Source organism: Microplitis mediator, chromosome 10 (assembly GCF_029852145.1).
Source record: "Microplitis mediator isolate UGA2020A chromosome 10, iyMicMedi2.1, whole genome shotgun sequence".
Taxonomy (NCBI): Eukaryota; Metazoa; Arthropoda; class Insecta; order Hymenoptera; family Braconidae; genus Microplitis; species Microplitis mediator.
The window spans coordinates 21084191-21111544 of record NC_079978.1 but is presented as its reverse complement, the minus strand read 5'-3'; the positions used below and the strand labels follow the sequence as shown (position 1 = coordinate 21111544).

General features: G+C 27.0%; 6 protein-coding genes across 8 annotated transcripts in view; 1 reads left to right on the top strand and 5 right to left on the bottom strand.

The window, feature by feature from the left end:
* Nucleotides 1–4420, bottom strand: part of LOC130676627 (proteoglycan Cow) — a 35405-nt gene extending 30985 nt beyond the window's left edge. The window contains exon 1 of one of the 2 annotated variants that reach the window (XM_057482976.1): nt 3491–4420. In XM_057482976.1, coding sequence (XP_057338959.1) covers nt 3491–3598 — 108 coding nt within the window. In that variant the 5' untranslated portion in view covers nt 3599–4420. The remainder of the gene's footprint in view (nt 1–3490) is intronic. The other variant, XM_057482975.1, reaches the window with a different exon arrangement.
* A 1120-nt stretch (nt 4421–5540) lies between these two features.
* LOC130676630 (inorganic pyrophosphatase) lies at nt 5541–7948 on the bottom strand. Its single transcript, XM_057482979.1, has 8 exons — nt 7726–7948; nt 7074–7306; nt 6907–6993; nt 6769–6832; nt 6584–6646; nt 6281–6494; nt 6103–6212; nt 5541–5868 (listed from the first exon to the last, which is right to left on the bottom strand). The coding sequence occupies exons 1-8, from the start codon at nt 7931–7933 to the stop codon at nt 5837–5839; spliced, it is 1011 nt and encodes a 336-aa protein (XP_057338962.1). The 5' UTR covers nt 7934–7948; the 3' UTR covers nt 5541–5836.
* A 422-nt stretch (nt 7949–8370) lies between these two features.
* On the bottom strand, nt 8371–13809 carry LOC130676628 (venom protease-like). The gene is made up of 6 exons (XM_057482978.1): nt 13668–13809; nt 11943–12018; nt 10712–11038; nt 9430–9735; nt 9084–9337; nt 8371–8994 (listed from the first exon to the last, which is right to left on the bottom strand). Exons 2-6 carry the CDS (start codon nt 12013–12015, stop codon nt 8839–8841), a joined length of 1116 nt encoding a protein of 371 aa, XP_057338961.1. The 5' UTR covers nt 12016–12018; nt 13668–13809; the 3' UTR covers nt 8371–8838.
* A 2418-nt stretch (nt 13810–16227) lies between these two features.
* LOC130676626 (E3 ubiquitin-protein ligase arkadia) lies at nt 16228–21486 on the bottom strand. Of its 2 annotated transcripts, none has more exons than XM_057482974.1 (12): nt 21168–21486; nt 20276–20457; nt 19784–20219; nt 19263–19411; nt 19080–19198; nt 18729–18868; nt 18568–18671; nt 18337–18466; nt 18013–18250; nt 17763–17927; nt 17489–17683; nt 16228–17135 (listed from the first exon to the last, which is right to left on the bottom strand). In XM_057482974.1, exons 2-12 carry the CDS (start codon nt 20454–20456, stop codon nt 16923–16925), a joined length of 2070 nt encoding a protein of 689 aa, XP_057338957.1. In that variant the 5' UTR covers nt 20457; nt 21168–21486; the 3' UTR covers nt 16228–16922. The 2 variants fall into 2 exon arrangements, with proteins under 2 accessions (XP_057338957.1, XP_057338956.1); XM_057482973.1 differs by lacking the exon at nt 21168–21486 and adding an exon at nt 20656–20729.
* A 1078-nt stretch (nt 21487–22564) lies between these two features.
* Nucleotides 22565–25503, top strand: LOC130676644 (protein phosphatase 1 regulatory subunit 21). The gene is made up of 5 exons (XM_057483004.1): nt 22565–23197; nt 23682–24542; nt 24614–24760; nt 24921–25154; nt 25228–25503. Exons 1-5 carry the CDS (start codon nt 23135–23137, stop codon nt 25252–25254), a joined length of 1332 nt encoding a protein of 443 aa, XP_057338987.1. The 5' UTR covers nt 22565–23134; the 3' UTR covers nt 25255–25503.
* LOC130676645 (iron-sulfur cluster assembly 2 homolog, mitochondrial) lies at nt 25480–27087 on the bottom strand. The gene is made up of 4 exons (XM_057483006.1): nt 26941–27087; nt 26624–26859; nt 26240–26464; nt 25480–25782 (listed from the first exon to the last, which is right to left on the bottom strand). The coding sequence occupies exons 2-4, from the start codon at nt 26701–26703 to the stop codon at nt 25605–25607; spliced, it is 483 nt and encodes a 160-aa protein (XP_057338989.1). The 5' UTR covers nt 26704–26859; nt 26941–27087; the 3' UTR covers nt 25480–25604.
* Between the last annotated feature and the right edge of the window lie 267 nt (nt 27088–27354).

Below are 27354 nucleotides of genomic sequence, written 5' to 3'. Positions count from 1 at the left end.
AGACTCATTTTAACTCCGCCCGGTGTTAAAATAAAATTACACCGGTGTAGGAGGAGTAATTCACCGGTGTTAAAAATACCGGTGTTAAATCGGGGTAACCGGTGTAAAAGCGGAGTAAAATCGGTGTAAAAGCGGGGTAACTGGTGTAAAAACGGAATAATATCGGTGTAAAAGCAGGGTAAACTGCGTCCGCTTGGAGTATTAACTTTAAAGATTGTAAAACACCAAAAATTTCAGTTCTTTATGAAAATTAATAAAGAATATCATTTATTAACAAGTATAGTGATCGAGTAAGTAAAAATATTTACAAAGTAAAATATTTTAACACCGGTAAAGAATATCTACACCGGTGGCGGCGTTATTTTCACACCGCTTTCGGTATTGAAATTTAACACCGCCGATTTTAACACCTACACCGCTTGGACTTACCCCGGTGATTTTTTACAGTGTAGTAAGGTATTCGATAATGGGTTCCAAAAAGTGTCATTATGATTTCATTATGTCATGCTGGTGGAAAATCTAGAAATCTGCATTGCCTTGTCACTTATTATAGTAGATCAGTCGATAAACGGCCAGTTAGAGTTTGCTTTACAGTCATGATAAAACAGGATAATCATGCATGTAAAATTTGCTGTACTTGATAATAAAATTTACTGTATAGTAAAAATTTTTAATTTCAATGTCGTTTTTATATAATAACATCTATTCAGTTATTTTAATCGATATTTTTTAGTAAGGTTTCCCCAATATATCTCTGAAAAATAAAAATTAAAAGAGTAAGCTCTCAATTGTTCGAACATATGGATAAATATAATTCTTTTTTATTTTTATACATTTCGGAATATTTGAATAAACATCAATAAAATATTGATATCCCAGTAAAAATAATCTAGTGAACCAGATGCTATCTGATATAAATCAGTGGAATTTTTTTGATATAGAAATTAGGTCAGCCTATGAAACCTAACAATGTCACCCCCCAAGGACTTAGCATGCTTACCTCATTTAAAGTATATATTTTCACATTAATTTAGGAGCTTCCATGTGAAAATATCAGTATAAATATCAATCTGAGACTTTTAATAATATTTAATAAAAAAAAGTTAGTGATTGAATCTATAATATGCATTAAAATGATATAATGCCCTTCAACATTCTAACTGTAAATATACATAATATAATGCGTGACATGCATGGGCGTGTAATATGGAAGATTATGTACATTACATTTATTTACTAGATAGACATTGAAACAACAATAATGCAAGCGACTAACATAATGCATTTATTTTTAGATTTTTATTCACTTTAAAGTATTAAATGAAAAAGTAAAACAATAGGCAGTTAACAAAGGACTTTTTTTAAAAATTAAATCAGTTAGCATTTAACGCTGTAACTTTTTCACGCCTACATATATAATATTGTCATAAATTTTTAATTTTTATAATTATTATAAAAACTTTGGTCTATTAAGTGCAATCAGATTAAAACTGAAATGATGATTAAATATTATTTTATGTATAGAAATAATTAAACTGAACACCTAGATGACCTTAAGGCCATTCTCAGACAGTGCCCCCCACTTTTTAAAAATTTTCAATGAATTTTAACTGTCATGAGCGTATCAAATTTTTATCAATTAATTAAAAAATAATTTAAAAATTAATTAAAAAAAGGACAACGAAGTCGTAATTTCGTCGATATATAGATTTAAAAAAAAAATATTTACACTTGATATCAATTAGGAGTTGAACGAAATTTCTTAAATAAATTTCAGTAAAATTGTCATGTTAATTTTATAATTCGAATTTTTAAATTTTGGCGGCTAAAATTTATTCAATAAATTTCGTTTAACTCCCAATTGATATCAAGTGTAAATATTTTTTTTTAAATCTATATATCGACGAAATTACGACTACGTTGTCCTTTTTTCAATTAAGGTTTTAATTAACAAAATTTAAATATGGTTATGACAGTTGAAAGTCATTATATATTTTTAAAAAGTGGGGGGTACTGTCTGAGAATGCCCTTAATATATTTATCTGGAGCCAATTCACTATTTTTGCTCCTTTTCAATATTAATTTTTCAAATTTAATTTATAAATTCGATTTATTAATTAAATTTCACTTTTTTACTTAAAGTGATACCCTTTGTTTAAAAGTATGGGCTCAAATCAAACAGAAACTATGTATCTGACCGCAAAAAACAGGTTTTTTATGGTCTAAAAGATGCAAGAATGTCCACGTATGTTGTTGCACACTTAAACTTTTTGTTCCTTTTTATAATTCTGATATTCACAAACCGCTGAATAGAATATTGTGAATGTAAAAAAATAATCGGATATAAAAGAATAAATAATAAATGCTTGAAATTTCGTGATAAGAATTTTTTTTCACATTTACACAAAATTTTAAATAATTTTTCTACTTTACTAAAAACGCTCATTATATACAACTTTAGCTCTAAAGATTTCTATCAAAGTTATAAGAAAATTATTTCTACAAGATTAACAAAGAAACTTGGACGCATCCCAAATGTACACGAAAAAAAAAGAGTTAGCCAAGTTACTTTTATTTTCCATTTGGGATGTTAAGGCAGTAAAAAAAAATGAAACAAGAAACAAGAAAATAATTAAAATTGATAATTATGATTAATAATAAAATTAAAAATTTTAAGAGAATCTAATCCAATTAGTACACGATCTGTACAGTAAATTTTGCAGCATCCGGGTCGTGACTTTAATTTCTGCACCCATCTCAATTAAAACTTGGCTCTAATGCGTTTTTTTACGATTCTGAGTATTATACTAAATTTTTTAAATTCTATTCCCAGTTAAGAGAATTGTGTATCTGCGTTAAATTTTTAGAATTAAATCAAAACATTTTTCCGTCAATCAATTTAACAATTAACACTTAAAAAATGTTATCCAGTAGAAAAATCGAAATTATTAACATTTATTAAGTGTTACTTGAAAATTTATGTCGAAAACTCAATCGATAGTCACGGAAAAAATTTATAAATGTCAATTTAACTTTGAAATTTTAATTATTAATATATTAAATTTGCCATTAACTAAAAGCTGGGACATTTATCATATGAATCAAAAATATTTAAATAATATATAGATTATATTTAATGGATTTCCATGATAAGAATAAAATGTAAAAGTAAACAATTATGTTGTATCGTCATTGACATGTAAAAAGTCTTTAATTTGCTCGAATTTTGTGTTTAAATTTTAGCACAAATTTTCTATTAAAATTAAACACAAATAATCTGTGTTAAGAAATAACACAACTATTGTATGGACTAACACATTTGGTTTTAGAATTTTTAAGACAGTATTTTCTACTGTGTAAAGTGTTAAACAAATAAATAAATTAAATATAAAATCGCAGTGATCAATCAGGTAAAATTATATGAAAACAACAACTAATAAATCATACGAGATAATTATCAATAATTAAATTATAAAAAGTGTTATTTTACCTCTTCAGCAAATTCAAAATCGCCGTCGAACTTTCGCTTGCCTTCGGTCCTGGCAATTACAATAAAAAATGCCGTCAAAAGGAACACTCCACGCAGTAACCGCCTCATGTTAATTTTTTATTTTTCACTCAAATAATTTATTTGTTTTTTCACAAATTTAAATTAAATTGTAAAAAAATATTTTATTATGTCCCACTTGTAATACCCACGATATCATACATAAATTGTATTGTATTTAGGAAATCAATTGTACACAGGATAAAATCATTGGATTAGATCAACTGGGATAGGAGTAAATTTTCGTCTTGTTAGCAATATGCCTAGATATACAATAACTATTTAATATTTAAAATTAAAAAATGGGGTAATATATGACAGTAGTGATAAAACCGGAAGAATTAGAGTTGTTATTGATACACACGCGACGATACTACACGCACGACCCGCACGACGTAGTAGAACCGTAGAACGTATAGACGTATATTGTAGAAGCCAGCGACCCCGATTGTGTTTAGTTGTGTTGCTCTGTTACTCTGATACTCTCTGAGAGTTGAGAAAATAATGACTGTACGCTGCTGAGAGAAGGGTACGGTTACATCGCCGATACGAAGCCGAATCGCCGACGCACAGACACACACTTGATGCTATTGGTCGAATTCCAGAGCAGGTAGAAAACGAGACGTCAAGGGTAGGACTGGTAGGAGAATAAGATAAAATGAGACAACTCGAATCGACTGAACGTACTCTAGATAAAGAGAAGAAATGAAAGAGTGCGATCTGCGATGTTGGTTAGTGTACATAGGGACGATCCTCATTTCACCCGTTTCACCCTACGCCATTTCCTCGGTTAGTTTCGCGCGAGCGCGGCAAAGTCCGCGATCCAGTCGATATTCGACACTACTCACATTTTGGAATTTCCTCCTTAAATTTTACCCCTATACATACTATTTAATTACTACAATGGAAGTATACATCAAATTTATGGCTATTTGGAATAATAAAGTCTTTGTTTTTTTTTTTTTTAATTTCCCGCTATGAAAATTAAAAATTTTTAAAAAAAGGTAATTTATTGGCCACGGTACGATTTTCGAAAATCGAGTATCTATCGGGAATAACTCAGCACAATATTAACGTTTTTTGTTTATTATGATGTCCTCTAGTAAAAGAAAACCAAAAGAGTCCTGCAACAAAATTTTTTTTGACTTATGATGCCGCGACTAACCAGGGAGAACGTAGACCCTGTCTTTCTATGATGAGTAGTCCAAAACTTTATTTCTGTCGGGAATAACTCAACACAAAATGTATATTTCAATTAAAAAAATAATTCATATACCCCTATAGATTTTTTTTGTAAATTCTGTTATTGAGTCTTTTAACATTTCTCAACTGTTGGATCAAAAGCAATCGTTTACTTTGCAAAAATGAATTTCAATATCAAACATCAAATAAACTGTCACAGCATCATGTTTGAAATTTTTAGCAGTACATTCATCATACAAAAATGATGACATTATGCTAATTCTCACAGGGACCGCTTTTGTAGATTAATCTATCGCTGATGTTAAGTCTGAACACGAATTAGCTGGCCTATAAATTTGATAATTAGCATATCTCATCGGATGAATAAACTTGATCCTATCGTTATGTAAAATTTCTGTTAATTTGTTCTCGCGATTGACATACATATTTATACATTTGTAAATACTTCAGGTTGCTCTGTGCTACTATCATACTTGAATTTCCATGGCAACGTCACCTTAATTTCTCTCAATATTTTTTTGGTTTTATCTGCTCAGTTTGATAATTCAATTGGAAAAATTATTAATTTAGGTTTCTGTTACTCAACTTGTAGACCGTTGGACCGGTTCATTTAAAAATATAATCAAAGCTAAGACTTAGAAATTCACTTCTTTCCAAGGAAATGGATTGTTTTTTGGCCCAAGCTTTTATTGATTTTGAAGGGCTCAAAAATATTTCTATACTAATATTTTCAAGCTCAAGGAGCTGGAAAACAGCGGAGAGCTTTGGGGTTGGCTTACATAGTCGACCGTTTTTCTCATTTTATTTTTTTATTCTCTTTTTTTTTTTTTACAAATGCATTTCACAACCCCTTACTATTTATACGGAGAAATAGTTTTATAGCTAGTTCTTTTTTCTATAGTGTAATAAATACTAAAATATTTAGGAATAGTGTTGGAATATAAGATAAATTTTTACATTGTAAAAAATTTTTCAGCGCATGTTAAATATATGGTGCATATGAAGGCAATAATTCGCGTTATGCTTCAGCAAATAAACTATCTCCGATGTTATCTTGTCCCGTCCTTCGTGTTTCAATACTAGTGTTCACTTGAGATGCACGTAATGCCACTTATCAACTGTAATATAAACGTTTATTAAATTATTGAATTGATAAAAATCTATAATTAAATACACTCGACTACCAGTCATAAGTTTGGCGTTTTAATTTCTGTTATTTTCACTAAAAGATATGTATTTATATTTATTTATTTAGGGGAATAGACTTATTACGGGCAGGCTTGCAACGGGTAGTCGACTATAAAAAATTTGTTTATCAGCTTAAATTAATTGAATTTTAATCAGTAACTCACCAACAGGTTCTAGATCTGCAGACTCAGATGATTCAGGAGCATTATTTATAATTTCCTCAGCGGTACTTGCATCAATTTTAAAAGGACTGTCTTCTACAGTTACATTTGCACTGTAATTAAATAATTAAATTTAGCAAATGATAATATAAATATTAATTACAATAATGCTATTAATTACCAAGATATTCCTGGAGTTTCAGTGTCACGTTTAATTAAATTTTTCCAATGCTCATGTACCTCTTCAATAATATGTAATGCAAATTCACGAGGTTTTGCTTCACCATTAAAAGCAAATTGATTTTCTGGTTTACCGTCAGGAATTTTATATATTTTAAACCATTCAACAGTTGCTTTTAATAAACCTGGATAAAATTTATCAACATCAGCAACATCTGAAAATAAAAACGTTATTTAAATTTATATAAAATAGTTAATAATTAATTGGTCATTTATAATTTCTGTTATTGAAAATAAAGTTTACCATTCATTTGATCAGCTAGTGGATCATTGACATCAATTACTATGACTTTCCAGTCGGTTTCACCTGAAAAAAAAAAAAAAATATGTATTATATAATTTCATAAATTAATTCACCAAAAAAATGAAATCTTTTCTGTGTAAAAAATAAACTATTGAAAAATTAAATTTACAAAAAATATATTTTACCTTCATCAATAAGAGCTACGATTCCCAAAACTTTAACTTTCAATACTTCACCTCTTTTAGCCACCTTAAAATATAAGAAATTTATTTTTCAACTCTTAAACGTTAAAAAAGATTTGTTTAAAAAAAAAAAATTTTTACCCTGTATCCAATTTCTAGAACATCAATAGGATCATTATCTCCTTTGAGTCCAGTAGCTTCATCCAAAACTTCTGGATTTTCCCAAGTCTGTAATGAGACGAATCATTTAATATTATTCCAGATGTTAATTTCTTTAAATAATATTGTAGTTGGTTTGATTATTTTACTTGAGGTAAAGCTCCATAATTCCAGATATATCCGTGATGGGGAAAGCAATTAGCAACAAAACGAAGTTTACCGTTTTTAACATCTTGTTTAATGGGATTCAGGGGTTCTTTTAAATTTATTTCCATTTTAGCGTTAGTCCATCGTGGTACTTCAACCACCATGTGGAATATTTTATTTGACTCATCTGCATATAGCGGAATGTCATGGAAAGGTGAGATAGGAGTTTCATTTTCTGCAACAACAACAAAAAATAATCTAGTTAATATGAATTTTTTTTTATTTTCGGTATTCTTATAATTTCTAATGTTAATAAAATTATTATTTAATTAGTAATTTAAATTTAAACTTTTACAATAGTAAATAAAAAATGAATATTAATTTTAAAAAGGTATTTTGTGACATAAAATGAGTGATTTAAAAATGAATGTCATAAAATGATGTTATTATGATTTGAAAAATGTTCAAGTTCATGAGATATTGCAGTTATTATCTTATTATAAGATCCTTCACTTGCGGAAATTACAAGCAAAACCGGTAGTAGTGAAGCAATCATTATCACTTGACCTCATGGCTTATAAAAAAATGATTTAACGTAATGCTATTGGTTGATATAATAAAAGGTTATGACCGTGAATAAATGATAATACTTACTAAAGTAAATTTTGAAATCGGTTGTATGCGGAGCACCAGATTCAACAGTAGTGTACGACATTATTAATTTTGATTTTTTATTTGTTTTATTTGTTAATAATTGTCTATTGCAGCTGTTTAGAAGTTGTTTAGCGACTAAACTAAGCGGAAACGCTAATTTCTTCAAACCGTAACTACGAAACGTGTGCAGGCACATCAAGGCGGCCATCCTGACATCTAACGGTCATTAAGTCAATTCAATTTGTGTTTTTTAAATTTATCATAGACATAGATTTTTTTAAAAAGCATTCCGTAAATTTATATTCATTTATAAATTAATAATTAAAATAATGGAATTTTTAAATTATTTAATTACGAATTTTTAAATTTTCATTCTTATGCTTACATTTTATTTATTTATTCAAAAATTTAAAAAATTGCTAATCGTCTGTCACATTTACACTCGTTTGATTTATTACGATTTTGAAAGTACCCGGCAACTGAAAATTTTAGTTTTTTTAAATACCAAGTTAATTGTCATCATGAAAATTTTTTAATGTCTGCTCCATTAGGACAAATAATCTATGGCACTTATATGTTTAATATATACCAAAAATGTAAGAATGTAAAGGGGTAATGTAGTGAAATTTATAAGTGAGTTTTTCAGTCATAATTAATCTTTTATTTACTTAAATAAATTTTAAACATTTTATAGATAAAAAAATTTTTAATAAAAGATTAAAATAAAAATTTAAATAAATTATTAAGTGTATCTAGAACATATTATGTAATTAATACTAAGATACTATAAAATTATTTATAAAAGCATTTTTTTTTTAAGACAGTCATGCAAAAACAAAGCCTATTTATTATTAATAATAAAACTAGCTTTTACAATTATTAAACTTGTTTTTTTTTTTTATCAATAAATTTTGCAATTATATTTTTTCATAAGAAGCATAAATCGTTACAAAAAAATAATAATATAAATATATTAATATATTTATACTTTTAGTCGAACATTAATAACTATATTTTATTATTACTTTCGTGATTTGTTTAATAACACATAGCAATTATATTTGAATATAAATTTTAGTCGTTGAAAAATTTTCTAAGGCTCAATGGTCAGTTTTAATTTAAATTAGATGTTATAAAATCGACAAACGCTCCCACTCTTGTATATACTCCTGGTATTCCGGGCTCAGCACATCGATATCCATAAGACACAATACCGATAATATAAAACGCTCTTCCTACTGGATACATCAGAGGCCCGCCACTGTCTCCCTGAAAATAAATTTAAGTAAATTTTCACTACTTGCAGTCGGGGGTAAAAATAATCAAGTAAATATATTTTAAATATTTTTAAGATTTACCTGACACGCATCTTTGCCACCTTTAGCATAACCAGCACACATAACACGATTATCAATTACTGCAGTTTTAAATCGTTTGAAAGCATTTACGCATCTTTCTGGTTCAATTACGGGCAACTGAAGCTGCTGTAAATCTGAAGCACTTGGCCCTCGGAAATAAACTGATCCCCAACCAGCAATAAAAGGTACACTATAGACAAAGTCTTTGTTGATAAGCTCATTCACAAATGGTAAACATATCGGCTGCAAATTTGCTGTAAATTCATTTATTATTTTTAAATTTTTTTAAAAATCATTTCAATTTATTGATATATTTATTTAAAATAACAAAATTGATAATAGTTACGAGTAAATTGCACGTTTTGTTGTAATTTTATCATGGCAATATCATTGGTATAATGAGTAGGACTATAGTCCGGATGAATAGTAGCTGTATCGATTAAAATATCAACTGGATTAGCTCCATCATCAACGGTATCGTCAAGATTAAGATCACCAAGACGAACGATATATAGGTCTCGACGTTGATAAACGCAATGTGCAGCCGTCAGAACGTGACGTGAGGATATCAAAGTTCCGCCACAAAGCCATGATGGTCGATTTGGATGTTTAGTAGATCGATAGCCCAAAGCAGCTATCCAAGGCCAAGCACCTATTCAAATTATATAATAGACATCATACTTTGAAACAAATGTCACCCGACATCCGAAATACAAGTAGATTTTTCATTATGTATTTTTTAAAAATATTTTTCATGAATTTCAAGGCCAAATGCCGTTAAAAATACGCGGAGAAATTATTCTCGCTTGAAATGATATGGTGTCATAGTAAAACCGGACCATGTTGACCACCTGAAAAAATTATTATTCTAAACAAGAATAATTTCTTCATGTAGAATAAGGTAATTTTTACCATAACACAGAAATCAATCACATAACTTGAAACCCATGAAAATTTGAAAATTATCAACTTCAAACTTAACCGAAATAACTATATATAGAATAAGTGTGGCAAATTTAATAAATTCCGTTTAGAATATTAGGCGTTATAGTCACAACAAAGCGCGTAAATAGTTAGATAGTTCTTCAATAAGGCATTGGGATAAACATCCAGCCGTTACTCCTTGATACTACAGAAGCGCGTAAATATATTAAGTTTTGAACCGATGATTTTTTTTGAATCTAGTCGACGAATTGTGATGAACTATGGCGAAATTGTTTGAAAATTTCACCATGACGACAAATGTAATAGAATTTTATAAAATCTACTAAAAGTAAAACAAAGCTAATTACCAAAATATTTACATTTAAAAGTACTATATTTAAGATTTTTACGAAAATAAAAAAAAATTGAATTAGTTACTATTTATCTAAGATAAGCTCTAATTTATTTTAGCATTAATTATTATAATTATTTTTTTATCCTGTATATGGTTTTTTTTCAGTTGTAAATATTTATAGCAGATACTCTTTTCTATGTGAAGGTCTCAGTGATGACCTCCAACATGGTCAGTGAGCGTTTATAATTATATATCTACTGACCAATTCGATTACTTTACAAAAATCATTACAGTTAAAAATAAAATAATGAAAGAAAAAAAAAAAGAAAAATTTTTCAAAAGACATTACCAAGTGCTGCTGGTACTCCACCAACAACTTTTGGTATCGGACCATTAGAACTTCCACATTGAGGTGCAAGTAGTGGACCATATGATGAGTTTCGTAGTGTGGGTCGTGGTGGTGACGGTGTTGTCGGGAATTCATGATTTACATTGGAATTACTTTCACTTATTGGACAGCATACTTTTGGGTCTCGGCCATCGAAACCACACAGGGAATTCCGTAAGAAATCACTCACAGAAGTACCATAACTTCTGAGTAATTCTAACAGTGGTGAACAACTTCTAATATTCATACATTGTCCTGGTAGATTTATGGGATTTATACAATTCGTTTCTGAAATTATTTTAAATAAATTAAATCATTTATTTATTATTAAAGTCAAGTTGTTTTGTAATTTACAATAAATTTTAATTATGGAACTATCAGCATTATGCAATACTGTTTTATTTTTTTAATAATAATACGCAAAACTTATAATTTTATGTATTCATCATATTTAGTTTGTAAATACCGAGTATATAACTTATTTATATGACTTTTTTTATGTTTACTTATTTCCTTTTACAATAATATAATTATTTATAAAAACATAACTTACGTATTTTAATAGTTTTATATTATAAGTAAATAATTATAGAAAAATTATCGTTAAAAAAAATAATAAAATAAAATTGGGGATTTTCAAGTAATAAATAATGTAAAGATAAAAATAAATTTAATGTAATTTTTATATATCAATCAATATAGATAGTTAATTAGTGACAGGAGTCGATAATCTAAATTATAGATAAAGTAAGATTTAAAAAACGAACATGTTTTTTCAACTAAAAACTATTATCTCGTAACTGTACTCGGAAAATTTTTCCTCATTAATAGAGATATTTTTCATCATTAACAAAATGATAAAAAATACGTCATTGGAGAATTTTTAAATTAAAAGAACAAACCATCAGTTATTTAATAAAATAATCAATAATGGTTATAATTATTTTACAAAATGATTAATGACAAAAATTTTCTTTTAAATTCCGTTATGATAATAATAAAGATATTAAAGTATGAATTAAATAAAATCATCGAGGCTTGAATTTATTTGCTACGTCTTAAGTCGCTTATACGTCACATTATCATTTAATATTGAGCCTGTGCCTTTTGCGTTTAAAAAATCCTTGACCTCGTTAGATCTACATTTGATGACGATATACGATTCTAAGTAATAATTTTTCAGCTTACTTACCCTGAGATTGGGTTGATTCGATGATCAATAGAGTCAGGATCAATTGAATAAGCCATCTAGGATATATGTTCATTTTCTACATCAGAAAACAATAAATCAATAAAATTACAATGATTTAAGTATATGAATATTCAAAGCTTTTTGATAAATTGAAATAAATTTATTTGAAATAATTATAAAAAATAAATGGAAATTTTGAAGGACTTCCGAGTTTCAGGTGTTAATTTAATGCTTGACATCCTCAAAAGAAAAATAATCGTATGTGAAGGCCATATGACCATTGACTGTTTACTGTTGTAATGAACAAATTTTAATTTATACACAAATATTTCTTATTATCTATTAATCATAATGTACACGCTCAGTTGCCTCAACATCCGATTACAAATTATAATAGAGCATTTTAAATTCTATAATTTACATACATCGTTTGGGAATCCCTTTTATTCATTTTATTCTTTTACATAAGAAAATTAAACTAATAAGGAAATAACAAGAAAAAACAGAGTTCAAGGTTCACCGTTCAATATTTTTTTCATCCCGATTTATATTTTTAAAAACCATTAAATTTCATGTATTATCTTGGTATTGTTTTTTCAAATTTTTAATACGTTTTGTATTTATAAATATGTTTTTTTTTTTTTCTTTAATCAAACTAATAATTTTAATATTTTGAAATAATGTCTTATATTAAAAATGTAATTGTAGATAACAATAAGTGATATTGTTATAAAAACAATAGACTAAATTTCTGTAAACTATTCTATAATTTTTGTTTCATTTAAATAAATTTTCTTGATTGGACTGACTCACAAGGATAATTATTATGACAATAAAAATAATTTGTTAAGATTAAAATTTTAAGATCAATTGAGTACTTTTGAATTATTTTATAAAAAAAAACCTTTTCATCGTACGGCACTTTTTGTGGTCAAATTGACCGATTCATATCTATCGGGACAAGTAAAGAATTTACAAGCAATTTCAATAAAAATAAAAAAAATGAATTTGTTTTTTTTTTTTTATATTATTTTTTAAGTTACTTAAAAACTACATGACCGATCGATATTAAATTCTAATCAGATTTAAGAATTGATAGACTCCTTCGATTTCCGCAAGAACTATTCAAATCAGTGGATTCGTTCGCGAGATATCGTACAACAATATTTTTTTCACACTCATAAACATATACTTTGACGTCTGCGAAAAACATTTTTCTAAGCTTTAAAAAATAAGTATTTTTTGAAAAAAAATTAATTTTTTTAAATTAAAATCGTGAGCGTTAATTTTTTTTTGGAAATGGTCATAGCGAAAAGTTAATAGTAAAAAAATCGGGACATTCAGTAAATTGAATATTATATAATCATAAATCAATAGCACGTGTATAAACAATTCTGTCAGTGCAGAAACTTTTTTCTCTTATAACCGCTAACTAGTGATTTCTATATATATATACAGTTTGAATAGTAATATTAATTGAGATGAAGCATGAAAAAATATTATCGGAAACAATTATTTTTTTATTCTACGCGCACAATAAATTAAAAAAAAAAAAACCAATAATTAAAAATTGTATATTTTTTTTTTTTTTAATGAAAGATTTCTATTATAAACTAAATTTGTTTTGAAAATTAGGATCGAATGGTATATTTGATATAGTAATATTTGCACATGATTGAATATGATGATGAGATAAATAAACACGTAATAGAATATACGTAATACCTTTTTATTAATTGATGAATATTGATGGAAGAGTTTCAAAATGTAAGTAAAATAAAGAAATAAACTGCGCGACACAGCCTCGAGATCACCACGACGAAAGAAGACTGTCGATGATCATGCCGACTACATTCTCTTTATATCCAGTAGCGTTTCCACGCCGCACTGGGAATCAGCTCATTAATCGATACTTGATCAATTAATTACACTTACACTTAGACTTTTATTTTTTCGTGGTCCTCAAAAATCTTATTCAATCTCTTGATAATTTTAAATATTCAAGGTCAGTATAACAAAAATTTTATTTTCCTGTGATGCGAAAATATTTAAATTATTACATATATTTATTTTAGTACCTTATTATAATTACCGTGTATCTAATTAACATGATAGAGTATCGATCCTGGAACTTAATGATTTGTAATGAACATGACAACTCGGGTAATTCCATTAGTTTCAAATGAGTCGCCAATGTAATTTCATGCGAGGACAAAAAATGTCATAAATGCAATTTCAGTTATGATTATTATATATGATAAATAATAATAAAAATATAAAACACCGGATGATTAAAATTACTATTAATTATTATAAAAAATAAATTAAAACTATTTTTAGATAAATAATAATTATCATTATAAATAAATTAATAATAACAAAGTTTTAAATAAATAAAACACTACAATATATATTTATGTTTTTATTAATTTTCAATACGTGGATTTTTTTTTTATAACTTTTACGCGGCTATTACACTTTAACAGTAAATATATATAAGTAACATTATGTTACATTATTTACTTAAATATTTACAATTTATAAAGACTTATAAATTATGTAGTTAGAAAATTATTTTATTATTATATTTCATTTATTTTCCTACACTCAGAAAATTTTACGGTATATTTTTTACATTAAAAATTTATAGAAAAATTACTACAGTAATAAATTTATAATTAAAAGAAACTATAATTTAAAAGATTTTCGATAAAATTATCATGCTGCGTAGACAAGGCTTCAAAAAAAAATTTTAATTGATACATTTTCCAACGGATCTAGTTTTTTTGTATTGCAAATATTAAAATAAAGTAATAGATTTTCGATACATCAGAAATACTACTATGTAGTATAGTAAAAATAGTCATCTTCTAGAATATATTTTACTACAAACAGGATCATTTTCAAGAATATCGAGTCGTCCCACCGTCACCTAAAATTTTTTTGTAATTTTTACTGTAAAATTATCTGTGTGTAGATGATTCAACCTTTTAGTCGTAGTACCGAATTAACAAATCTATTATTTACATAGTTTGTAAGAAATGCAGCACCTCGATTAATTGTTCACTATTTAGTATTGTTAATTATTCATTATAAAGCTACATGATATTATTTTACAAAATTTTATATATTAAGAAAATTAATGTCAATAATTTAAAAAAAAAAATCTATTTTTGGAGGACTTTATGATTATATTAATTGTCAATTAATTTTTAAAACTAATTGATATAATAAAGTGTCGGGTAAATCCAAATTTTAATTATCACACAAATTTACTTGGCAGTTAATTTAATAAATAAAAATAAGTTTTTAAAGGTTTTTATAAAGCTATTAATCGATATAATCAACTAATTAATATAATAAACTGTTGTTTTAATTCAAATTTTTATTATCACACAAATTTACGTGGCAGTTAAATGAATAAATAAAAAATATTCATTTCCTTTTTAATTAAAAATGATGTGATGTATATTGCATTATTATTTAATTTACTGAAAAAATAAATAAATAAAATATTCAAAATTAATTCTAAAGCTTCATGATAAATTTGAGCCGCTATATTTATTAAATCAATATTTCAAATTATTAACATCTTAAAAAATTAATTTTAAATAAAATGACAATTATTGCTTTTAAAGTTACAAAATTTATAGTACAGTCAACTGCCCTCAATCACAAGTTACTGAATCCAAAAGTTTTGTACCAGACACTCTGTTATAAGCCACCGTTAAAATTTTTAAAACTATAAACTGACAATAGAAAAAAATAGAAAAAATAATGATGGAAATTTCGCGGACAAAAATTTAATCAATATCAAATAAAATATAATTTCTTGAGCATTATGTTCATCAATAAAATTATTATTGTAATCAATACCGTTATCATCATAATTTTTTGCATTATAATTATTATTAGTGTAATAAGCACAAAAAAAATCGGCAGTGGCGTTTTTAATAAATCGTCAATATGACGTTTAAAATAATATAAAATAAAACAGGCTTATAGCGAGTAGTTGAAAACAAAACTAAACGCACGATAAGGGAGAGACTGAAATTCCAAAAAAAATTTCCCCTGCGTCTCCTAGACTTACGTCGGGTAGTCGACTGAACTTAATCGCAAAGCTTCCAACAAAATAAGTTTCACTTACTTTAACATTACCGCTATTGTTTAGTAATATAAATACTAAAAAAAAAATTAAATGACAAGTTTGTTCACAAAAAAATAAAAAAAATACTAATTTATAGTACGATTTTTACAATAATTCCCATTATTATTTTTTTAATAATTACTATTATAATTGTTATTATTATTATTACTATTACATATTTATTTCGAGATAATGTTACGTACTTTATATAATTTTTATAGCAATATCGCTATAGATATTAATCATAGCACCATCGGCGAAATCAACAAATTGATGTGCAAAAATTTTTTCATAAGCTTGTAGGAAATGGTAGTATAATTTTATTAAGATATGATATAATTCTAATTATACACATTCATTATATATTATTTTAAACACCTACTGTTATAATCTAATAATAAATTTATAATGATTCATTATAAATTTATGTCTAGATTTTAAATAAATAAATCAAATTGCAGTCTTCGCTTATAATTTTATTTTTAACGCTAAATCATGATGCATTTTTTTTTTTTTTCGACAATTATTACTGCATTTATTAATTGCTCATTATGAATTTTAGCTAAATAATTATATACAATATATTATTTACAAAATATTATTTCTGAGCTTATTTTAATGAATATCTCATAAAATAATTATTTTAAATTTTACTGTTTCGTATGTTTTGATTTAATACGATTTTGTTCTCAACATAAAACTCTTAATTATTGCATTAAGTTTTATAAATCCATGGAAATGTAAGGCCGTCGATAATAAATGTATATTGATAAACAATAAATAAACAAGATATTAATATACGATAGTTATTGATAAACATTACCGACCTTAAGCTATACAGCTGCTGCAAGTTCTTTATGAAGAAACGTTTCAATATCGACTCGACAAATTGGACATCGTTTGTTAGTACATAGCCATTGATCCACGCAGTCTATGTGGAATAAATGCATGCACGGAAGTCTTCGGACACTTTCAAAATCCTCAAATTCTGACAAACATATTGTACACTTTTCCATGGCATCTTCTCCATTTTCAACTTTTTTAACCTATCAATTATATTCAAAAAAAAAAAATAATAATAATAACATAAATAAAATGGGAAATCAAACCCCACCCCAATCGCTCATGTGATAGTAAATTCCCGTTATTTGAATTTTTTATTGATTTACGGTATGACAACTTTTGCGCCTCATTAATATTATTGTTTAGCAAAATAATTATTTGGGCAAAATCACGTTGGCGCGGAAACCGGCATTAAATTTAAAAAATTGATAAATTTTTCGCTGATAAATTGACGTCAATCGTCTGACAATTGTCCAGACAATGTATTTGTCTTACATCACTAGTTGAAATAATTATTGTAATTAAATTTAACATGATAATCGTTAAATATACTTACGCGTTTGTATTTATGAGGGAATGTGTGGTTTTCGATAGACTCTTGTGTTGCACCACAACTTATATGAGACATTCGTCGCAAATCAACAATACGCATATAATTTTCTAAGTTTGTATTCATATGCCTTGTTTGAAAAACAAAGTCAGACAATGGTACTGGATATGTTGGTATCATATCAGGTGGTACATTATTTTGCTAAAAAAGATAATAAATAAAATAGTTGTAATTAGGTAATTAATTAATTATTAAATAATTAGTTCTCTAGTTATCTTACTATATGTGGTGATATAATATGTACGTGTGGCATACGAGCAAGATGTGGTCTTCCCATCGGCGGGGGCCAATGATACATATGATGATGCACATGTTGATGAACAGGCATTGGATGCATAGCCTCAGGTGTAGGGGCTTCTACTTCTGGATTACGAACTGAATTCAACTGCAAGAAAAAAAAAAAAATTACAATTAATTAAAAATGAAATAAAAATTCTAAAAAAAATTAATAAATTATTAAATAAACTGACCAATGAAGATGGAAATATAGAAGAACTTGTTACATAAGATTCAGGTCCACTAGCTTCTGGGTGGCTGTATACTGTAGGTTGTTGTGGAGGCGGTAGGACAGGATGTTGAGGATAATTATCTACATGATTTCCACTATCGTTGGCTGCACAACACATTCTGGGAAGACTGCTTGGGCTAGAATTTTCGTCCGTTACAAATCGAGCCGGTTGATACATATGAGCATTTGGTGGTGTACAACTAAAATTTAAGAAAAAAACAACAAAATATTTTAATTATGTTGCAAATTAGATTTTTGTTTTCTTTATTTAATAATTAAGTATTACGTGTGTACTGCTGGTGAACGTTGATAAAGTCGACGCCGATGAATTTCTTGTATGCGTTGCTGAAGAACCCACATGCGTTGATACACCGGATGCATTCTTGTGCCTGATAAACCAATTGTTCCAGGCGCATCTGTAGAAATTATACAGAAAAAAAAAGTATAATAATCAATAAACTATATAATCTAATTATTAGAAAATAAGATTGAGAACGATTAAAATATCAATCAATACCTTGATATGGAGGTCGATGATGATGATCTTGATGTACATGAGGAACTCCGTGAGGAATTATGCGAGGATGTTCCGGTGGTCGATGAACGCAGTAAGAACTATTTCTACAGGAATTAAAACTTATATTATCTGTTAAAAATATTTAAAAATAAATACATTACCTAAGAGCTGTATTTTCTTGAACTTGTGATGGTACAGGATTTGTTGCAGTTGAATGAGCATGATTTTCATCATCAGATTCAGCAGTTAAATCTACTATAGTCACAGTACGATCACTCTGTTCATTATCTTGATTTGTATTCTTAAAAAAAAAAAAACATATTTATAATTATGATTATTTTGTAACTGAGACATTTATCAAGACAATTAAAAATACTTGATGCACAATATAATTATTTTGTTAGATATTAGTCACATGAAAAATGACTTCTCAGGGTACCCAGAGCTATTATAATTATTGTTATATATATCAAAATGAATATTTAAATTTATAAGTTGGTTAATTAACATACTTGTTTATTGCTGTAATTAACAGTCTCAAGAACTTGAATTGATCCATCTTCATCATCGCTTTCACTACTCGAAGACCAATCTAATTGCAAATCCGGTGCTGAAGGAATATCATCGTGATCTATAAAATTTTTCAAGTTTAATAAAATAATTAAATAATTTAATAATTAATATTTTATCCTCACTAGTCGTTTGATGAGAAGCCCCTGGTGATATTTGAGCAGAAGCAGCACTAGACTGGATTGAAGACCTATCATTGGTTACTTGTCTTGTTAGATTGTTGTTGGAGTTGTCGTCTATTGTATCGGTGACGTGGTTGGCTGACCCGGTTATGCTACGAATATTTAAGAGATATCGGTTTAAAGTCTTATGTAGTCTTATGTGTGTTATCTTTTTTGAAGCACCGCGATTATGCTGAAAATATTAAACATATAGCAGTAGCAATGTTTTCACTACTACATCCTTTCAATAAAAATAAAGTTTTAAATAACTTGGGGTCTTTTAAAAAAAAAAAAATTGATACTTTTTTTTTTATTATTTAAGCTATACAAGTGCAGTCGACTACTCGTTATAAGCCTTTTTTATTTTATATAATGAAAAAAGTTTTTAGTTAAAGTAGAAGAAGTTGTTTGGACTCAGTGACTGCCGATTGAGAGGAGAGACATATGACGGATAGTCGACTGTAATTAAATAAAACTATTAGTACCTGTAATCAACAGGAGTATCAATAAGTCTTGATGGTCCAGCAACACTTAAATTATTGGCTTGTTGATTATTATTATCTAATTTATGAGGTTCATTTTTCTTTGTTTTATGCTTTGTTGGTAATTCTCTGTCATACAATATTCTTTTACGACGATAGTGAGCACAAGCTCTTTCGTCGCATAAATTATCCAATGGCTGTGTTACTTGATCTCTTCGTGATCTTGTTCGACACATGTTACAATTATTAATACGAACCCCACGCCAATATCGTGGATCAGCTATTGGAGCTGATGGTGATCTATATGATGAAAAGACAAGATTATTAGATGCTGTCGAGTGTTGTGCCGGTTGATTTGTGAATGAGTCAACGCGATTTTGTGAATCAGCCTCTTCAATATCACTCTCCGCAAATAAATGTTCATATTCCATCTCCGTACCTACAATTTTATTTTTTTAAAATCTCAATATAATCTAAATATGTTTTAGTTTTTACCAGCAGGACATCTTTGAGGTGTAGGATCAACCGTTGAGGAAAAAGCCGTATCAAATATATCAGCTAAAGATGTAGAATTTGAATCAACTGAACTTGTCGCAGTATCAGCATTGAAAAGTCCATTTCTATCTTCTGTCTTAGATTTTCTCCAAGCTTCATCAGTATTCTTACCTTCAGCCATTCTAATTTTATAAATTTAAATATTTTAATCACTTTTTTTTATAAAAGTATTACAGAAATCAAATGTATTTTTTTTTTATGTCTACGTGAAAAAATATGATACTGAAAGTAAGAGACATAAAAAAATTTATTTCTTTTAAATAAAAAAATAATTAAGAAACAATTTTTTTATCATGTTATAAAATTTTTATTTTACTTACGAGTTGTAGTTTTTATAAAAATTAAAAAATTGTCTGATGTCTGGTACTTTCAGTATCATAAAAAAAATTAAGATTCATAAACTAAAAAACAAAAAGTTTATACTTGTGGTCATTATAAATTTTATCAATTATTTTTTCTCTCTAGCATTATCACAATTGTAATGAGTGTATAATTTAATCAAGATAAATCTTCGATCGTGTAATGAACTACCGACACATGAAATATTGAGGTCGAACTTAAATGACCGTCGATATAAAATTCATTAAATTAATAAATTCTTATCAAATTAATTAAAAAAAAATTAAACTTAAATTTTAAAATTTTAAATTATTAAATTTATTTAAAAAATGAAATTAAATAAAAAAAATAATCAAGGTCATGGTTCCGAATTTTTATTAACAGCAACACCAAAGTCGACTAGAGTCCCGGCGAACAAATCAATCGAGTTATTACTTTTTTAAATCTATTTAATATTTAATTATAATAATTATTAATTTAAGTAAATAAAAACCTTTAACTGTAGCGGCCAAGTGTTGAACAAAAGTGATTTATATATTTTTTCACCACGTCATTTTAGGAACTGTAATTTTTTTCACATCAATATTAATGTCATTAAGAATAATAATGTCGCAACACATCGATACTATTTTAAAACTCATTATTTACAAACTCAAAAACATTTAATTGTTTATAATAATAAATATGTACCGAGGAAATTCATGGTAGTAACAATAATAAAATTAAGTAGGACCCACAGATTGTCATGGCAAACTTGTAGATCAGAAGGAATGATATATGATATATGACAATATATAGCCTCTATACGGCCCATAAGTACAAACAAGGCTAAAAATTTACTATAGATTGGAAAATCGAGTATATTAGAAATTTTATATACAATTCGTACCGTCATCTGACATCGAAATCACGAAAAACCAAAAATTTTCATTGTAAAAAATACACAGCAGCTGTTGATTTTAAACTGATAAAAAAGATTTCGATATTTACTACTGTCGAAAATTTAGATTTTACAAACCAAATATTTTTTTTTTATACAAAATTTTGTTTTGAACGGAAGTTGACGGCAATCTAAAACTGAAATAAGATGTCAAGTTCAATACATAAACTTGATAGAATAGTTGTCACTTGAAATTAAATTTTGATCATTCAAATTTTTTCGCGCAATTTTCTGTCAGATTGAAATTTAAGTTTGCGCTTGAAATTTTTTTCCACAACTTTCTGATTCAACTTGAATTACTATTATGTAACTTATAGTTGATTCTATACTCATATTACAGACAAAATTTGAAACATCACAACTTGACGTCAGTTGATTGGAAACACTTAACAGCAAGTTTCTTAATAAAAAATTCTTAGTAAAATTGACTCAGTTTTTGAAATAGAAAATTAATAGAAACGATTTTTTTTTTTTCGAACCCTCACAGTTTCTCTTTAAAAACTTGCTCTTCACTGTTTCCAATTAATTGACGTCAAGTTTTTACTACACAGATGCACCGAATCACAATTTGATGTAAATTTGTACCCACTTTTAAAAAGCAAAAGTCAACCAAAAACTTTGCTTGAAAGTTGCGGGAAAAAATCTCTCAAGAGTTTATTTTCAAATTGACAAATTAGCGTCAACTATTTGTACAGTAAACTTGAAGTAAAGTTTGGGCCGTAGACTTGTATCAATTTGCGATCAACTTGACTACTATTGAAAATTTTAGAGCTAAAACTCTGGTTATCTGGGCTATTTTATAAAATAAGAATAAAAAATTTATACGCGAGTATATTTATCAACAAGATTATAAATTTATCACATCTTTATCAACAGTAATGATAATTATTCATGAGGTTTCGTTTTTATTACACAGTTTCAAGCGCCACTAAATCTGTATGTAGTCCAAGTTCCCAGTGGACACTAAATTGTTGTATTTTACATTAGAAAATATTATTTTTTTTTGTATCAAGTATTTATAAGTATTCATTAATAATTTTTTATTAGTATCATACATTGACATCCCATAATTTAAATAAAACAAAAAATTTTGAAAATTAAATTTAACTGAAGTTGAATAGTTTTTAATTTTAAAGATACAAAAATATTAATAACAAGTGATATACTTATAATTATTAAATGAACTGTTGATATATGAAATAATATAAAAAATTTAATTTATAAATAAAAATTTTTTATTAGCAAACCGGTATCTTCAATATAAATAATTACTGATGTACAGGGGGGCGTTTTAAATCTAGATGTATTGAGGTCCTCTTGCGATATGAGTTTATAATCGTCGATTTCACACTTATTAAATAAATCAAATAATATTTACGATAATTTATAATTTAAAAAAAATATTACCATGAATTTTTTAAAAATTATAGAAAAGTGTTGCACTTACAGTTATTGTGAATTTTATCAATAATTAATATTCTCTTTTAATACCTATTTCCTCTATTAAATAAATTATTAAAATGGAAGGAGTTAATGGACAACTGCAGACTAAGTATCAAAAAGTTGTTGCTGAATATTCAAAGGTAATTTGTTTGTAGCCCTAGTAGGTCTTACGTAAATCTGTATTTTCTTCAGCAAGTTTGCAACATGAGTTTTGGATGAGTCTCAGGCAAGATATCAAGTAAATCTGTAGCAGGACTTGCTTAAGATCCATTAGCTTCTTGCTGCAAAATTGCTTAAAATACCTGGACATGACTGCCCTCTTCATTACTTTAAATTTAAATGACCACTGGGTTTGCTAAAGGTACTGAGTTTAAGATTGGAGTGATTCGGAGATAAAGAAACCCGATATCTTAAGCAATTCTGACCAGAAATTATTATATCAGTTAAAAATTGCTGCAGATTTGATGGAATCTGCAGCAAGTATCCTTGAGAAATCCATTTTTTTTTCAAGTCTTGTTTAAATCTTCCATAAGAAACTTGCTAAAGGACATTTATCAAGTAACTTCCTGAAGACAATCCTACTAGATTAGATAAATAATAAATTTATATTTGGTATTATTTCAGATACGTGCTCAAGCTAGTGTTCTAAAAAAGGCTGTGATTGATGAACAGACACGAAATAGTGAATTAAAAGAACAATTAAAGGAAAAAGATGTATCGTTAAGACGCGCAGAACAAGAATTAGATAGTTTAATTTTTCGTAATCAACAATTAACTAAGAGAGTTACTGTTTTACAAGACGAACTTGATAAATCGCAAAATAAATCGAAAAAAGGTAAAAGTAAATCATCTGAAAATAAAGATCAACCACCGCCACCACCACCCAATCATGTTTATGTAGAAGAATTTAAAAAAAAAATTGTTGAAAATGCACAGCTTCAATCAGTTATTTCTGATAAAGATAACGAAATTGACGAGCTCAGTGATAGAATAAAACATCTTGAGTATAAACTTGATTTGTCGGAAAAATCTCGAATTGAATTAGACAGTAAATATCAAGATAAAATAGACAAATTAGAACGAGATAAAAATGAATTAATTAAAAAATTAAATGATCGTCAAAAACACGATGAAACAGTTTCGTGGTCTAGTATTGAGGGGAAATGGAGTTATGATTGTGATTTAAAAACAACAATAACAAATCATCGTCAAGTTGATCATTCACCTTTTTCATCACCTTCTGTTTCTCGTCGATCATCTAAATCAATTGGTGATATAAGATTACAAAAAACACCAGATTATCAAGATGATACCAACAATGAATTTGAATACTCGAAAATTTATGACTTAGAAAAAGAATTAAGTCAATATAAAAGTGATTATTATATATTGAAAAATAAATATGATGAATTACAGGAAAAAAATAATTATATTTTACAGCAAACTGATTCTAATAATTTAGAGTCTGTAGAAATTAATAATATGGTACTTTTTTTTACATTACTATTTATTTTAATATAATTTATTGTAAGACATAAAGTATTTTTTTTTTACAGATTGGAAGTTTGAAAGCTCCATTTGCATTACCAGATGAAATTGAAGCACGTGAAGCTAAAATAAAAGATTATTTCCAACGAGAAATTGATAAATTGATAACAGAAAAACAAATTTATCATGCGAAAAATCTTGCCATTGCTGCCAGTGTAAATATTAATAATTATTTATATACTGAAGTGGGACTCGATTATATATTGATTTAATTCAATAAATAATTGCAGAAAAAGTGATAAAAAATTATTTTTCTGAAGCCCTACTTTTGCATATTTATATTATTATTTATATCTAAATCAATAATAATTTCAGAATCAAGTGATGAGTGTTCATTTAGATACTAGTGAGGAAAAACGTAAAAAATGTGAAACTGCTTTATTGGAAGCTTTGTCGAATTGGACAAGTTCACAAGAAGATAAAGAAGTTCAAGAAGGAAGTTACACAAGTCAACTCAGCACAATGACTGAACATCTTGCGAATATGAATGAGAAGCTCATTCAGCAAACTGAAGAAATACAACAATTGAAATATGAACTCAGCAATAAAGTAATTTAATATAATAATTATTATACTGTTATATTATTAATAATTATATTAATATATTTTTTTCTGATTATAGAATGAAAAAAAAGGAAAGCAAAAATAATTATAATTATCACTATTATAAAAGGATGACATTCCATTAATAAAATTATTTAATAATTAATGTAAATATATATGAAAATGCATAACAAAAAATGGAAAAAATAATCAAATAACTGGGTATTAATTTTGTTAATACGTTTTTTTAATTGATCGTTAATTTAGTATATACATTTTTATTTTTATTCTTACTAAATAAAGGATAAATTGAATTATCAATTAAATAATAAAGTAATATCAACAATAAATTATATATATCTATACATTTTATTTCCTTGTTTAAAAGACAAGAAATTTAATTTATTTTTATCTACTTGTACATATTTATAAATAATTGCGGATAATTTATTATCATTAATCAACTTTAATGGCAAAACTAGCACCACAACTACAACCTTGCTCTGCCAACGGATTATTTATTATTCTAAAAGCAGATCTTATTAATTCTGAATGAAAATCAATGGTTGCACCTTTAACGTACTCCAGTGACGTTGAATCAATTACAACTTTAGCTCCGTCTTTTTGAAATACTCTGACAAATAAACCAATATATTATTAATAACTTTATTAAATTATATATTAAGGGCATTCTCACACAATACCCCCCCTCCCCATTTTAAAAAAATTATCAATTACCTTTAACTTCACAACCGTACCAAAATATTTTCAATTAATTAAAAAAGAAGTTCAAGTACTAATTAAAAAAAGGAAAATTTTGCTGATATAAATTTAAAAAAAAATTACTTGCAGTTGCTGTTAATTGGGAGTTATTAAATAAATTCCAGTAAAATCTTCATAGCAATATTATAATTCTGTAAAATTATTTAGGGCGACTACGTTGTCGTTTTTTCAATTAAGGCTTCTACTTTTTTTAAAATTTATTAATAAAATTTCAATATGGTCATGACAGTTGGAAGTAATTGAATATCTTTAAAAAGTAGGGGATATTGTCTGAGAATATCCCTAATGTGTATTGTGAAATACCATACTTGTCATCATCATTTATATTTGAATCTAAATCAAATTTGTACTGAAAACCTGAACATCCTCCCCCTTCAACTGTCAGCCTTAAACATGTACCGTCGTCAGTTATATCTTTTAATCGTTTTGCGCAACTTTCACTAATAATTAAGTCATCTTCTGTAATATTTGTATCAGCCTTCGTTGTTAAATTTCTATTCGTTTGTTGCTCTGAAGTTTGACACCATGGAGATCTAAATTGAATAAAAAAGAACGTACATAAATAAACTAAATCAATAAAAATTATAAATAGATTTAAAATAAAAAATAATAATAATAATAAAAATCTACAAATACCTAAATTAAACTTTGTATTTATTAAAAATGAAATAGTTATAAATAGTAAAACTTACGATAATAATTTTGAGAAATATCGATTAGATGAAAAATTAGATGACAGTTCCCATACTGAAGATAGACGAAATTTCGACATTTTTTAAATGTTTTAATGTCAAATAAAAAATAAAATATAATATTGTATATGTGCATTCATCAGCTGATCATGACAGGTCAATTGATATTATCAATGGAGTTGTAAAAAAATAAATTAGAACATGAAAGATGTCACCACTTGTACAGGAATAGTCGCCTGAACAAATTTATTGTTAAATATAAAATATATATATTTGATATTTATATAAATGACATCAGAATTATAGATAACTATTACCTGTTTACATTCAATATCATCAGCAATTATTTCTATAATAAATAAAAAATAATGAATGTAAATATAGAACAGTAAAGAAAAAGATGAGTGTGAATGTAGCTGACAGTTGTCAATTTCAAATTTTGTAATAAATAAATAAAATTAGTAAGTAAAATAACAATTTTTAAATTCGTATTTCGATAATTGGAAAATTAGTACGCGCGTTTTTTTAAATTTAATTATTTAAAATTTATCAATTGTCTGATATCTGGTACATTTATACTGTTGGAAAAAAAGTGAGGGTCGAAATAGAGAAAGAGAGAGAAAAAGTTAAAAAAGGAGGGAGAGAAAAAAAAAAGACCCGAATAGAATCGAAGCTGAACAAGCAGAGAATCTGAGAGCGAGCGCTGAGAGCCGATACGAACTCCGAACTCA